Source organism: Stegodyphus dumicola, chromosome X2 (assembly GCF_044657685.1).
Source record: "Stegodyphus dumicola isolate Sdum_Otavi_A_Nest chromosome X2, ASM4465768v1".
In the NCBI taxonomy this organism is placed as follows: Eukaryota; Metazoa; Arthropoda; class Arachnida; order Araneae; family Eresidae; genus Stegodyphus; species Stegodyphus dumicola.
The window spans coordinates 181,733,221-181,749,080 of NC_140781.1; the positions used below are offsets into that span (position 1 = coordinate 181,733,221).

The 15,860-nt window shown below is 32.9% G+C and overlaps 1 protein-coding gene across 4 annotated transcripts in view; it reads left to right on the forward strand.

Annotated features, from left to right (window-relative positions):
* LOC118184214 (3'-5' exoribonuclease 1-like) overlaps positions 1-15,860 on the forward strand; it is a 72,436-nt gene that overhangs the window by 39,444 nt on the left and 17,132 nt on the right. For all 4 annotated transcript variants that reach the window (XM_085809099.1, XM_085809100.1, XM_035353850.2 and 1 more), the window contains exon 4: positions 3,754-3,837. In XM_085809099.1, coding sequence (XP_085665225.1) covers positions 3,754-3,837 — 84 coding nt within the window. The remainder of the gene's footprint in view (positions 1-3,753; positions 3,838-15,860) is intronic.

A 15,860-nucleotide genomic window follows, 5' to 3' on the forward strand; every position in this document is an offset into this window, starting at 1 on the left:
TAACAAAGAACTTCTGCTTTTAACACTTTACCAATTGAAAGCTGTCTGTGCTTGCTATTTCCATATATTTATATTTTGTAGAACAAAAATAGAAAAAGTAAAAAAGATCATCAGCCCTTTGAAAAAAAAAGGAAGAAAAAAATAATATTTAAACAAAGTAGAAAAGGAGATGGTATATAATATATAAAATACATATTTCTTTTAATTTGCCTTGGACCAGCAAATTAAAATTCTACCCACGGGCTGGATAGAATCTTCCGGCTTGCCATACTGTGCCCATTCCTGCTTTAGACAATAGTTTTCCATATGGGTGCTGAGAAGAGGTGTGAGGGTTAACTGTTTGTTGAAGAGCTTAAGAAGACATCTAGAAAATTTCATTGCCTAAATTTTCATTTTATTATCGTATTTCTTCCTATATTCCCCCTAGCTTTTTTAGCACCAAGTTCTGAAAATTTTGTAAATATTTAAATAATTCCCCCCTTCCTTAATGAGTTCACAAAACAATCTCACCTAAATTTTAAAATGGGTTTGCCCACATAATGATTGTTTTTATCTTAATAGCAAAGACAAACCCTCAAAAACTACCTGTGGAGGTCATGCCGGACTTTCCCTTTTAATTGTTGAACTTTATGCCAGCTTAACACAAGACTGGCCAATCACAGTAAAGCAAACACAAACTGATATTCAGTCTATGATTTTGTTGAGTCAGCTGTACATTTACCTTCTCTAGTTATTTATGGAAGATCTGAAACCTAAGGAGTAGCAGAGACAACACTAAGAGTGCAGAAGGTAAAAGTTACAGGGGAAGTAGAAATATCTAATTAGATGTTACTATCACTATGCATTATTTTTGGAATATAGGTATGTTTTAAATAAATAAAATTGTGATAGTTACCTGTAGTTATCCATGACTGGTTTCATTGTTATCTTCTTATTGTAACCATGTCCTTTAGAAATTTAAATTAATCAATGAATTTTCCCTGCTCAATTTTTGGACAATAAAATTAATAAAAAGAGGATAATATGTGAGAAAATACTGTGTATTGCTGATATTCATCCATTTTGTGCAAGCAGCTTTTTCTAACAATACATACCAGTATACATGCTACAGCAAGAATCTGTGTCTATTTCGTTAGAATCAATGCATTTATAAGCTTAATCATTACCATTTTGTTTCCATATTATGTAGTGAGATTTAGCGCTATTGCAATAAATATACATAATTTTTATATGCTCTTTAATTAATGTTCACAGATTATGTTTGAAGGATATCTAACATATAATTCTTGCAAGGGTATGAGGCATTGAATTAAAAAAAATTCAAAATGGAAGCAATGAACCAACAAATATTGGGAAGCAATCTTCAAGGAAGCTAGTTAATGACTATCATAAATGTTTTTAGAAGTGGGATCTGGATGGAATACATAAAAATAGCTATGTAGTATGCAATTTATTTTGAAAAGTTGTCAATAACATTGCAGTATATATGTTCACTGCTGTTTTGAAAAAGATATGCCTTATTGAATCTATTTTTGATAGCTCAAGTTTTCTTGAAAATCCATTATAGCTTGAGCATTGTCTGTAGACAAAGTTTCTGCAGATATCAGTATTCCCAAATTTTTTTAATGGAATATATGAATAAACCAAAATCTGTCATAAGGTGTAAATGAATAAACTATGGACTATTCACACCTGAATAATAATATCTCTATGATGCTTGTCAGCAAGGCTGCCAAAACCTCTCTTTCAAACTGAAGAATTCTTATTCTTAATTTGCATTCTGATGGGAATTGATGAAAGTAGAAGTAAAGATGCAGGCAAGCTATAAAGATAGCTCAGTTATTTAGCATAAAACCTTATAGTATTAATTCTCCAATGCTGATTATAGTTGCAAACATCTCAATAAATCAGTAGTAACTATCTCAACATATTTCATTGGACATTATCTTAAGTGTGTTATTTCATTTTCTTGTATATTCTTACTATTTTAGCACCAAAAGATAGTGTGCATTTTTCTTATCACCATTAGCAGTAGAGTTTCATTTTCCCTTTGTAAAAAAAATCTCATTAACATCCTTTTCAAAAATTTTTGAATCAGTTAATTTGCTACACAGGATGTGTTCATAATTATCAAAATTATGAACACTTTCAACATATTTTGCAATATTATCATCTAAATAATATTGATTAGTTATATTTAGCATGCTTGAAATGTTGTCAGCATCAGGTATCATTGCTAACATCATATGATATATTTTCCAAATTACTTAGAAACTGTAGTATATACACAATTGGCTCTGCTTTCAGAAAAGGCATAAGTGGCTAGGTTGAGCAGCACAGTTATCTAAAATTAAAAGAATGTGGGCATTATTTGTGTGTTTATTATGTCCTCCATTTAAACTGTTATACTTACATATATATATTTATATACACTGAAAAGGCAAAACATTTTGATCACCTACTCAGTAATGCCTACAAAACAGCTGCAACTTGCCTTGGCATGGATGGCAGTGGTCATGCAATGTTGAGATATTTCAACATGGTGGTGTTTGAGCTCTGAGCTGCCACTCCACGACATCCCGATTCTGCTCTATTGGGGTAAGATCTGGCGAGTTAGGTGGCCCAGACATTAACTGAAATTCATCCGTATGCTCCTCGAACTACTCCGACACAATTCGACAATTGTGTCACAATTATCGACAATTGTGTCACAATCATACAATTGTGTCACAATCATACAATTGTGTCATTGGATGTTTCCTGTTGGAAGATTCCATTTCCAACACAATTGTCCACAATTGTGTCACAATCATACAATTGTGTCATTGGATGTTTCCTGTTGAAAGATTCCATTTCCAACACAATTGTCGACAATTGTGTCACAATCATACAATTGTGTCATTGGATGTTTCCTGTTGGAAGATTCCATTTCCAGTTGGGAAGACAAACACCATGTAAGGCTGCAACTGATCCACAGTTATGTTCAGATAGTCTGCAGCTTTCATGGTCACCTTTAAATTTTATGTTGTGGAACTTCTTTACATTACTTCATCCACTTCTCACTTATATCAGGAGGTGAAGCTTCATCCCAAGAAAGTTTTCTTTGCCATATATCCTGAAAGAGGCTCTTGAAACGGATAGTAAAAGGAGTCACAAGACCTAGCGGGTTGAAGATTCTTCCAGCAGCCATTATTAGAAACCATTTGGTGTTCCTTTTCTGTTGGAGAAATTCTAGCAAACTATTAATTAGACTGATTTTTAAAGAATGAAAGTTTTCATGTTGTGGTCACTGCGCTGTTGGAGTTCTAGGTGTAAAAAACCTATATGATTCTAAGTGTTAGAAAAAACTTTTCAAACACTTAGAATCTCTTAGATGAATCTAATTGTTTTCATTTGAAAAATTCAAACACTTGAATCACAATCAATCTGAGGCAAAGTCAGGTTCTCTTTTGTGTACATTGTATTTTTTCAGAATTTGTAATGCTTTTTTTTTTTTTTTTTTCTTTTTTCTGCTGACAGAGCTATTATTTTGTCCTTTTGCTCTGCTATTATGAATAAGTTCCATTTTAGAGACACAACATTTATATAAATAGTATCAGATTTTCTAATTTCTTATTTTTTCCATATTTTTAAATATTATGTAGTGAATAAAAATAAGGGAAAAAGTGATAATTTTCATGATTTGTAATTCATAATGTAATTAGCATTATTATGAGAATATATTATGAATAAAATAAATTTTCTGGATTTCAGGTGGATTTCTTTCATTCATTTGTCAGGCCTGTTTTGAATCCTAAACTATCTGATTTTTGCAAAAATTTAACTGGTATCTCTCAGGTAAATGTGCTTTCATTTTAATGTGTTTTTTTTTCCCCCTCCATTTAAAATGTTCTATTATATATATGTGGGATTTTTCTGAGATCTCCATATTTTCAAGAAAGTCTTTAAAATGAAATATGCTATACAATACTTGTGTGTGCAACTCGGCATATTTAACATAAAGAGTAAGAATATGGACTTGTTTCTGTTAAGGTCATTGATTTAATAAACAAGGCATTTTTAGCTTAGATTACAGTAAGTATTAGTACTAACTACACAACAGAGATCTTATTATACAGAGTGTCCCAAAAGGTCATTTACAAACTTTACAAACCAGTTTTATATAGGAAGTTGTGTCTGAAACCATGACCATCTGCTGCTAGAGTGCAATATTCACAAGTATATTGAAGAGTGGAAAGTGGGATTGCTTCAGATGATGATGTTGCAGGAGAATGATGCATCTGTGTAGTAATGAGGAATTGGCTGATATGCATTACATTTATGTGGCCATGGATGGAAATGGATAATAGGTGAGATGCATGTACTAAGACCTCTTCCCAAACAGATGGCTACCAAGTTATCTGTTGTTTGGACAATAGCACTGATGATTAAGTGTCGCTAGAGTTTTTTGAGTAAGTAGCCACATCAGCCAGCAATAAACTATGTGAACACATGCTGTAGAAGAAGCTATGTTACGTGATATTGAGAGGTCAGCGAGATCCTCTCACCTCAGCCTCATGAATGTGGGATACACCTTGTGGGGATACATGAAGGTGTATGATGACCCATAACAAATGACATTGATCTCGTTGCCAGGATTGTGGCAGCAGAGGCAGGTGTCTGATATACCTAGCCAGTTTTAATGAGTCCATGAATCAATGTGCTGACGTTATGTAGCATATATTGCAATGATTAGAAAGAGTTTCGAGCATTTTCTGTAACCATGATTATTTCCTTCATATGTATCATTTTAATAAAGTCATGCTAATGCCACTATTGTCTCCCTTTCTCTGTGTGTCACACATATTGCTGCAGCACTGGTTCATTTGATTTTCAGACATTTTTTTTTTTTTTTTTTTTGTTCATGGTCTCATAGACCAGCATATAAAATTTGTAAATGACTTTTTGGGATACTCTGCATACCTGAATGCACTACCTCTGCTGAAACTTCAAGGAAATGCTTCCGGAAAATAAATTTATGTGTGCCAATCTTTGGCAGGTGCTCTTCAGACAGAGAGATAAAAATTTGTGCTGCTTTGTATCCTGTACAGTGAACAGTATGCTCACAAAAGACAGTATAAAATCTGGCATAATCTGTGTATTGTCCAAAATCTAAAAGGAAGCCAGAAAATTAGGTGAAAAAAATCAAGTTTATCAGCTATATGGTAGAATGGTTGAGTTCAGGCCATGTGATTGAAAGAATCTAACACAAAAAGGTTCCTTAAATAGGACCAGATGTATTCTGGTAGTGCATTCATAGCCTTTGAAATTCGAGAGGAAACTAATTCAATTGGGCCTTGATGCAACAGTGATATGCTAATGATTACTACAAGGTAAATGAAATGCATACATGTAATATTTATGGAAGCTGGCAGAACTGAAGAGTGAGTACACATACTTAGCTTCATCATCGAACTGTTTGTAATCGACTACTCACGATGCTATGACTTAAATAAGAGTAATGATTTATATCAGTAAGACTGTCACTTGTAAATTCTTTAATGTACAACTTGTAGGTAATGTACCATCTGTAAGTTTTAACATATACTTCTATACTAATCAATGGCTATAATAGCCAAAGTTAGATACCACAGTGTCAGATCATTCATATTTGATACAACAGTGCATAAGAAAAGTGACCAACATAAATGTATTTGAGATTGAAACTGAAATGTTTTGTTGGCTGCGTGTGACTGACGTGGCCCCAGTGGCTCAGTGAACTGTCAGTAATGTCTCCAACACGACTGTACGTGTATCAATTGCAAAATTGAGTTATGCTTTTATTGCAAACAATGAATGGACAAATAATAATAATATTTGGTTGAAGGGACTTGTATTGGTAGAATTTATAATTCATTACTGGTGTCAGCATCTTTGAAAAGAGGGATGGCCTTTTTATCTGAGAGGACTGGCCAGTGTGTAGCTGTTTAGAAAAATGAACCAACATTTTCATTCATTATAATTTTGGATTTAATTTTTTTAATCATAATGTATATCCCTAAAATTGAAGTTTGTTTGTTAACATACTTACATATTAAAACTTCTGTGTCACAGCCCTGTGTAAATTTCAGAATATATACTCATGTGCAGAATTAAAAGATTTTGCACATTATGTTGAATTTCTGAAAAACTAACGGACATATTTTAATGAAATTTGGTGTGAATATACATTTATAACAGAGGAAGAGCTGTGTCATTCGAAAGTCATTTTATGTACACGATTATCAGTAAAGCTTACAGTGCAAAGATGTCCAAAGTCCACATTGTGATATCGAACTGGATTGCTTTGTTTGATTATGGCAAAGCACTCGAGGGCTATCTGCCTAAAGAGAAGAATGCCTTTGTGAAGGACTTTCTAAGGAAACTGGTTGGTATACACATTAGACATGAGGAAAACCACAAAAATGGCCATTTGCCAGGTTTTGAAACCCAGACTAAACTACCAGTGTTCAGCAGCAACTTTACTGCTCAGCCCCTGGATGGCTCTCGAAATGGAAATGAGTCAAATATGCAGTAAAGCCCCTCTCAAAGCCAGACAGGTAGCACAGTATAACAGGATACTGGACAGGAGGCATTTGAGGAATTTGTTACAGTCAACCTCACTTCTGTAACAAGGCAGTGTTCAACTCCGGGCTAGTTCTTGGATGGGAATAGCAAAATGAAATTATCCCCCCAAGATTGTCCCAGACATACTGTATAGGGTTAAGGTCAGTTAGTAGAGACATTAGTTTTTTTTTCTTTTTTTTTTCTTTCTTTTTTTTTTTTAAAGCAGGAGATTTTAAAAATGAGCAACTTCCTTACTGTGAATCAAACCACGGACCTCTGGAATACGCGCCCAGCGTGCAGACCGCCACACAATGAAGACATGCTAAGAAGGCAGGAGAAATACCTCATATACTCCCCCTTTTAAAGGGTAATTGAGGATTTTAGGGGACCCAGTTGCCAACTCCTGGGTGTGGAGAATCATCATCCATGACCATTTTAGTTCAGGTGCCACTGTAGAGACATTTGGTATTTTTTTTTAGAAATGAAAAATTAGCAACGTCTTCGCCATGAATTGAACCTTGGACCTCTGGAATACGTGCCAAGCATGCAGACCACTACACCACAAAGGCATGCTAAGAAGGCGTGTGAAATACCTTATAAGTTCATGCAGCAATGTTTCTCACTTTCCAGGTAATTTTTGACTAATTGAGCCCTATATGGATGAGCACTCTCATTTATTAACAAACTGCACCCCTGAAAAGTTGAACAGAGGCTCTAAGGTCTGTCTATACTTTATAACAGTCAGGAAACCTTTGTGAAACGCATGCAGGGGTATGCAGCCATTCAGCATGCCTGCCCAAACCATTCTACCTCCACCACCATAATCATCCTTTTCCCTGATCAGGATGTGATGGCATAATGTTCCAGGTTCTCTTCAGGTACAGGTATGTCAAGAATCAGCGTCCAAGTTGAATCTTGACTCATTTGTGAAAAAAATAGTGCTTCACTGAAGTCTGGTCCAAGGTGCTTATTGTGTGCAGCATGCTAAACACTGTCTTGTGTGCTGCAGTGAATGAGATGCAAACATTGGTCTTCTGGTATAAAATCCTATCTCATGAAGCCTTCGAGCAGCTGTAGACTGAAACTTGGGTTCCAGTGGCAGCATGCAGCTCATGTGAGATCTGTGAAGCTGTGGCAGTCCTGTGTCACTGCGTTGAAAGTGCCAAATAATGATCCTCTTTTGTCATGATGGATCTTGTTCAGGTCTTCTCAGTATGGATCCAGTGTCATGAAAGTGTTTTCAAAATTGCAGATGACACTGGGTATTACATTGAGCTCTGTACTCACCTGCACTTGTGACTGGCCTGCCTCCAGTCTACTGATAATTCTCCATCTCATTGCATCATCCATATGTTCATGGTTAATCATTTTACCTTCTACTTTAAAAATTTACCCAACTGTTGCAAGAAACATGGCAAAAGTCGTGAAGGAATACGAGCACAGAAGTCACCAAAAATTCTTTTTCCACTTATATCCCTTCCACAGCAACAGCTCTGCAGATATACATGTGTATGCTTATGTATTCGACTTTGAATATTTGCAAAATTCTTTGGTGCCATAATTAGTACCTTTCATTCAATACTTTTCATAAAAATAAACATAATTTCCAAATTCTCTTTATTTTGCACACGAGTGTATTAGATCAACAAGTTGTACAATTTTTTGAAGTTTCCCATTTTGACTTGTAATCTTGTATTGAGAGAAAAATGAAACTAATTTATGAAGGCTCAGCTCTTGAGACTTACAAAATGGGTACAAAAATAGTTTTAGGGTACAAAAATTAGTTTTTATTTGCTGGTTCCCCCCCTCCCATTCTCTTGTGTCAGGATGAAGATTAAAGGGAGTGAAAATGGTTGTGACATGCACTCCAGAACTTTTTCAAAAAACGCTAACTCTGACAAATCAATCTCTTAGTACAGCTGACTGATTTTTGAAGCTCATGTGGCAGAAAGTTAGTATGATGTAAAAATTGTGGACAAAAGTAAAATTGTATTGGATTGCTTAATTTAGGCAAAGCAAAGGCTATTTGCTTAAGTTGCACCCCACTTTTGACTGAGAGTAATCTACTAGCAGGGCAATTTACCAGCATCTCTGTATATATCATTCCATGCACCATATCAGCTGTAGAATCAGCTAACTACCAAACCTCAGCTAAAGTCCAGGATAACAGTTCAGGTATGTATTTATCAACAGAGTAGTATGTTACAATCAAGACGTGGTTTTGTGTTTTAAGTTCAAAACAGGGTAAAAATTTATTTTAGACAATAGTTAAACAGAAACATAAAATGATTACACTGCTTATGCTAGTCTAGCATTTATAGTAAAGTAATTGACAATGAGTGTAAAATGCATATGAAAAAGTGTACAATAAAATAATACAATTTGGCCATAATAATAATACAATTTATTACAATAAACAATTTGGCCTGAACCAGGTCACATAAGTTGAATGTACAAAGTACGAAACTTGCTTTGCATGCATGAAAATAATAGTACCAGAAGCACCAGAAGACAAGTACTAGTTGTGCAATATATTCTGATTATTGAAATGAATTGCTTGTACTGTACAATGAATAGGAGAGAATACTTTCAAGCAGAAACATATTTACATTGAAAAGACTAAGAGAATAGTGATAGAAGTGAATGCGAATTAATTCATGTTTTATCGATAGCACTGTTACCTGTTCTTCCAGAAATTATTTGCTGTCATAATACTGATACAAGTAACAACTGTACACGAAGTTAAACAGAAAATGCAATGCTTATGGAAATGAAGATGCAGAAATCATTTAGGGGTAAATATAATTCTTACAATAAAGTCAAAATGTAGTGCTGTATACTGATGCGTAGATGCAATCAATGCAGTGTACAGATGTAGACTGTATGGTTAGCCAGCAAATGCTTAGATGAGTAGTTCAGAATGTGAAAATGCAGTGGATTCAGTTGTATTAGTATGCACTTTTAATCAGAGTGAATTTCAGCATCAGTACTGTTCAGAATACATGAAAAGAATACTTGTTGGTGAAAGTAGTCAAATTATATTCTCAAATCATATACTTAAAAAAAAAACAGCTATAGCAATATATAAAAGAAAACTTTATTAAATAAGATATATCACAACAAGCTTTACCACATTCTCCTTAATAATCTCTCTAGATGCCAGATACATTTTAACTTTTACAATAAAAAGAAATCAATGTTGCCAAATATTAAAAATTATACTTTTATAAACAAATAGTATCAATTCCCCCCTTATTTGCATTTCAAGATATAATTTTAATTCGTCAGTTATGTCCATTCTTTAAAAGTCCGTCTTTAATTTTACACTAGATAGATATTTTGTGAAAATGTCTGCTTCTTGATTTTGCAAACATGCACATGTAGGAATGATTTGATTCATTTTTTAGAAAGAAATATTTTCAGTTAATGCGCCATGAACTTCAACTTTTTTTAATCCGATCTATTAATGCTTGACAGTCTGTTTTAATTTTTGTTGGGTTGTCAATTAGATTATCTTGTTCCAATTCTTCAAGTAAATAGATATACCATTTGATATCACATGCACATTCACAGAATGCCAAAAGTTCAGCTTCCTTTGTAGAGAGAGTGACTATTCTTTGTTTGTTGCACTTCCAATTTATGAAATTTTTACCTAATTTAATTAAAAGAACCTCCAAATAATTTTCCATCTTCAGTGGTACACCAACTTGCATCTGAAGCAGCATTTAATTTTCCATTGTTTTAAGTGTATATTAAACATGCATTTTACATTTTGTGTTCCTTTAATATATCTAAATGGCTTATTCATTGCTCTCTAGTGTTTTTCTGTGAGGTTTTTATTACATTTTGACAGATGACTTACGGCAGAAACTAAGTCTGGCCTTGTGCTTGTTGCTAAGTACATCAGTGTACCTAATATTGAATCTTGATATTTTGTTTTTGATATTGGTGGAGCAGATGCTATGTCATCAAGATTTTCACCCGATGTCTCCTGGATTCTTCACAGGTTTACATTCATTCATTTCAGATGTTAGTTGTATAGTTTTTTTGACTTGAGTATAAGTTTTCTAGATTCTTTCTGGATGTGTATTCCTAAAAATTTGTTTGTTTTTGTGAATTCTCATAATGTAAATTATTAGATGATTGAGAAATGGAGTCTTTTATTTCAGAATTTGAATTTCCAATAACCATTAAGTCATCCACATATGCTGCTATGAAAAATTAACTGAGCTTATTATTATAAATACATTGATCTGATTTTAATCTAGTTTAATTACTTTTCTTAAGAACTTTACATAATTCTTCATACAGTCAAAAGTCGTTAATTCGGACACCCATAATCCGGAATGATCTATAATCTGGACCTCAAAGCTACAAACTTTCTGCGCATGTGTCGCGTTGACCTTTATGGCTGCATAAGACCTTTATGGCTGCGAATTTGCGTGTGCGCAAAATACGTTTACGAATGCGCGTTTAATGTATAAGGGACGGTGTAAGCTAAGCTAAAATTATCTAATTATCTATTTCAGTTAATGTTGCAGATTGCGTTGTTCCTTATTCTTCGAATTGGATCTGGCTTATTATTTTTTGCAGACTGTTAGAGCAATTTTATAAAAGTAAGCTTGAACTTTCGATTATGCCAAATAGAATTTCCGATTTATATTTACTAATATGTAACGGATCTACAAAGCGAAAGAATGTTTCGGAGTCCATTAAACAAAAAGTGGAATTGCTGCAAAAAATGAAAAAAAGCCTTTTCCTTTGTTTATCTAAACTTTGTTTATCTTTAACGCTGCGGCACGCGCAATGAATTGGAAGTTGATCTGTCAGCACTATCCTTATCTTCAGGACAGATGTTTTTATTTTATTTGGCTTATAATTGCTTACTAAATGTAGTATTTCATTTCGATGTACTCCGTCTTTGATATGATTTAAATCAAATGCCTCATCATTATAATTCGTTTCCGATAGCAAAGAAAGTGACAGAGGTTATTGAAAACGAAAAAATTTCGATTGACAAATTAGTCGGTATTCTCGACACAGCAATTATAGGACTTGAACAGCGGAACTTTGTAACTGAACAAGAAATTATGTCTGTTTATAGAATTAAAGAGAATGTATTATCGCATAAAAACGAAGCAACTTAAACAACTTACATTGAAAGAAATGTTTAGTAAAGTAAACAAATAAATATTAAGCTTTTTTTTTTGTAAATTTTGATACACTTTAGATCATAATTCTTCTTTATTTCATAAATTAGGGTTTCATATTTTTAATTTTATAATTTCTGCATGCCATTTTACCAGATTTAATCTGATGATCTATAATTCGGAAAAATTGATAATCCGGAATCGCCGAAGTCCCGACGAGTCTGGATTAACTACTTTTGACTGTACCAGCATTTTCCTGAATGTGGTAATTCATATACACTTTTGTTCACAACATATACTTGGTTGGGATCTGATCTAAATCCAGGTGGTGGTTCCATGTAAATTGTTTTATCTAAATATCCATTTGAATATGGATATTTTATATAAAAAAATTATTTTGTAGTTTTTTTTTAAACTTCAATTGATAATAATAGGGTTCTAAAAGTTGCAAGTCTCATTACTGGACTAAATGCATCTTCATAATTAATTCATTTTCTTTAATTAAAGCCACTTGCTACCTGTCTTCCTTTGTAAACTGTGTCTAAATTACCCTTTTCATCCTTTTTTTTTTTTTTTTTTTTTTTTTGAAAATATCCAATGGCTTTTAATAACTGTCTTATCAATTGGTCTTTTAACTAATTCCCAAATTTCATTAGCTTCCATTGAACTCAGTTCTGTCGTTGCATGCAGCCAAAACTGACCATTCAACAGATTCTACAGCTTCATCAAATGTCTTAGGCAATTCTTTACTTTTATTGTATACTAACATAAGCTTTTAATTTTTCTGGTGGCTTCGGGTTTTTTTTTTCTATACAAAATTTCATGAGCATCATTTCCAGGTTTAACAGTTATTTGTGTATACTCTAATACTGGCATTTTTAATGAATTATTTTCATTGTGTTTATCATATGTGTTTGATGGCAAAATTTTCTCAGCTACTTGATGTGTTGTATCATCTTCTCTATGGTCTCTTATTCCTGAAATTCTTTATTATGGTCCATTATTCCTGAATTGTTTATACTGCCATAAGTTTATTCCTTGTAAAAGATAACTTCTTGTAATATTTGGCTTTTATTGAATTTTAAATAATTTCTTTTTAGTAAAGGTGATCCAAGTTTCTCATTAAACATTACATCTCTCACTTCATGAATATTATTTAGTTCAGGAACATAAATTCAAGCTATAGACTACAATAATTCCTTTTTGAGCTTTTAGTTCCATCTTTCCACGTTTTTCTCGTCTGATATAAACACATGCTTCACATCCAAATCTTTTACAGTAAGTAATTTTAGGCTTGCGTCATGTATATAATTAATATGGTGTAAACGTTTTGTCATTTTTGTGACTTCTTTTATTCACATGTACAGCTAGCTCCTTTAACACTTTCAGACCAAAATTTTACTGGTAATTCTGCATCAGTCAACACAGTCCTAACAGTTTCGATTATAGTACGATTAAAAGCTTTTGCATTATTACTTTCCAGAGTGTAAAGGGGTGTAAGTTCATGTTTAATTCCCATTTTTTTTCAAAACATTCTTTTGTACTTTCAGTTAGGAAGTCATTGCTATTATCAGTGCAAATTCTTTTTAGTTTCTTCCCTTTTATTTTCTTCTTGGGTGATAAGCTTGAATAGAGATACTGCAGTTTCACTTTTTTCCTCAGTTGTTATCACAAATAGGAAGTTACTGTAATGGTCTACCACTGTTAAAAAATAACAACTTCCATCTATTGAGTTCTCAGTTGGTCCAACTAAATCTGTATGCAATAATTCTAAAATATCTTCAGATTGCTTAAATTTCACACTTATAAAAGTGTGTAACATTGTACATCAGGAAAAATGACATGAACATTTAAGTGTCATTTTCCATAGTGTACAAAGTTCACAATTGTTTTTGAAAATGTTTACTCTTTCCAATCCAGTAACCGATGAGTGTTTTTATTATTATTATATCTATTAATCTTTGACAAGTCTCTGATGCCATAGTGCCTCATTAACATTATTAATTTTAGCTTATAAGATATTTTGTCCCTCCTTCAGTATGTCTTCATGGTGCAATGGTAGCACTCTTTGCGTGCATTCGAGAGGTCTAAGTTTGAGCCCCAGTGAGGGCATTGCACACTTTTCCCATCTTCTGCTTCAAAACAATCTAATGACTTTGCAAATGATGCCTGAATTAAAAGGTGGTGGACAATAATTCATCACACAATTGTTTGGTGATTGGGTCCCCTAATTTTCAGTCTCCCTTTAATAGGGAGAGTGTGTAAGGTATTTTCTTCCTCCTTCAGCATCTCTTCATAGGGCAATGTTAGCACACTCGGTGAATATTTGAAAGGTCCAGGTCTGAGTCCTGGCAAGGGCACTGCTCATTTTTCACATCTGCTTCAAATAACCTAATGACTGTACAAACTTCTATTATATATCCATCAGCTTCGAATTTATTTCCATTTTCTTTAGCTGTATATAGAAGAATGTCTCCATGTTTATTGATCATATCTGCTTTAGCTTTGGTGAAAGGTGCTTTTAAATCATGAACTACAATTTTTTATACTGGCAGTAGATTTTCACTTAAATTAGGTACTTGCAAAACATTTTTTATTTTCAACATGTTCTTATCTCTACCAGTTTGCATTTTATTGTTACCAATACCAACTGATTTGATCATGCCTTCTATTTCAGGTGCCGTTATTTGTTGTCCTTCATCTTAAAAACTAGTAAATATTTTTTTACATGTTGCCAAGTGAGACGTGGCTACTGAATTTATAATCGATTTAATTTTTCTGTGTGTTGTTCTGTTTCATTCTCTTTGTCATTTCTATCTCGATTAAGACATGAAGTTTCTTCTCTTTTCTGAGGTGCTTCAGCTAAGTTTGTAGCTGATTTATATTCTCTTTCCTTGCTTGATCTTCTATTTGCTATTAAGTTTTATTTGCTAAATTTCTCTGCTTTATATATTCTTGTTTGGTTTCCATTTTACATTCAGTTAATTTCTGGCCAAAGTTTCCACAACCAAAGCCCTTTATTTTATTATTATTATGGCATTCTTTCATTAAATGTCCTGACTTTCCACATTTAAAGAATCTTCTTTCATGATATTTCAATTTTGTCTGGTTTTCTTTTGCCTTAGAACTTATTTCTATTTCTTGTCCTCTCTGTTTGTATTTTTCTTCTGTTTCTTTTAATTCTTGTTTAATTGAAATTATATCCTTTTGTTTGTTGTTTTTAATCATTTTGAAATCAAATTCAAATTTATTTCTAAGTCCTTCTAATATGAAGTATATTAATTCTTTATCTCTTATTTTATCTCCCACTCGAATACTTTTATTTTTCGGAAATACAGCTCTATTCATGTAATTGTCTACAGATTCATTTTGCCTTATTTTCAGTTAAGCTAATTCTATTCTACATTTACTTTGAATAAATCAAATTTACATTGCCACCATTCCATTTTTTATTTTCTCTTGGAGCTTCTTTGTATTCTTTTCATTCGCATATTTTAATGCTTGTGGAGCTGTCATGGTTTGGTTCATATTTCTTGCTATTGCATTATTATTATCATCCCATATCTGTCACATAATGTTTTGCTAATTCATAAATATGAATTCCATTTTTAAAACCTGAATTTTTAACATTAATCACTGCTCTGATCAAATAATTAGCACTGTACGTGCAGCTAATATAATAATAATTAGTTCTGTATGGAATTATAACTGATGCACCTTTCTAAACTTAATTGCTTTTCTTGGTAACATGTATATTCTTCCTTTAACCTTTTACACAGCAATCCTAGATGGGAACATAAAGTTTAAAATTCATTTGAAAATAAAGTTTTATATCAACTGCTTTGTAAAAATTACTAGCATGAAAATCGTTGTCTAGAGATAATTCTATTATGTACAGAAATTCATAAAAGACATCTTTTTTAACATTTCTGACATTGTGTTAATTAAAAATCCTCCCCAAATAGGAATATTAACCAGAATTTAAAAATTAACCAAAATATCTGACAGAAAATGTGCTTGATATAAGGAAGAAAATGTTCGTATTTGAAATGAGAACACTAGGCACCTTTCATAGTATAAAATTACATGATTTTTTTAATTGCATTACTTTTCTGAAATTGTTGA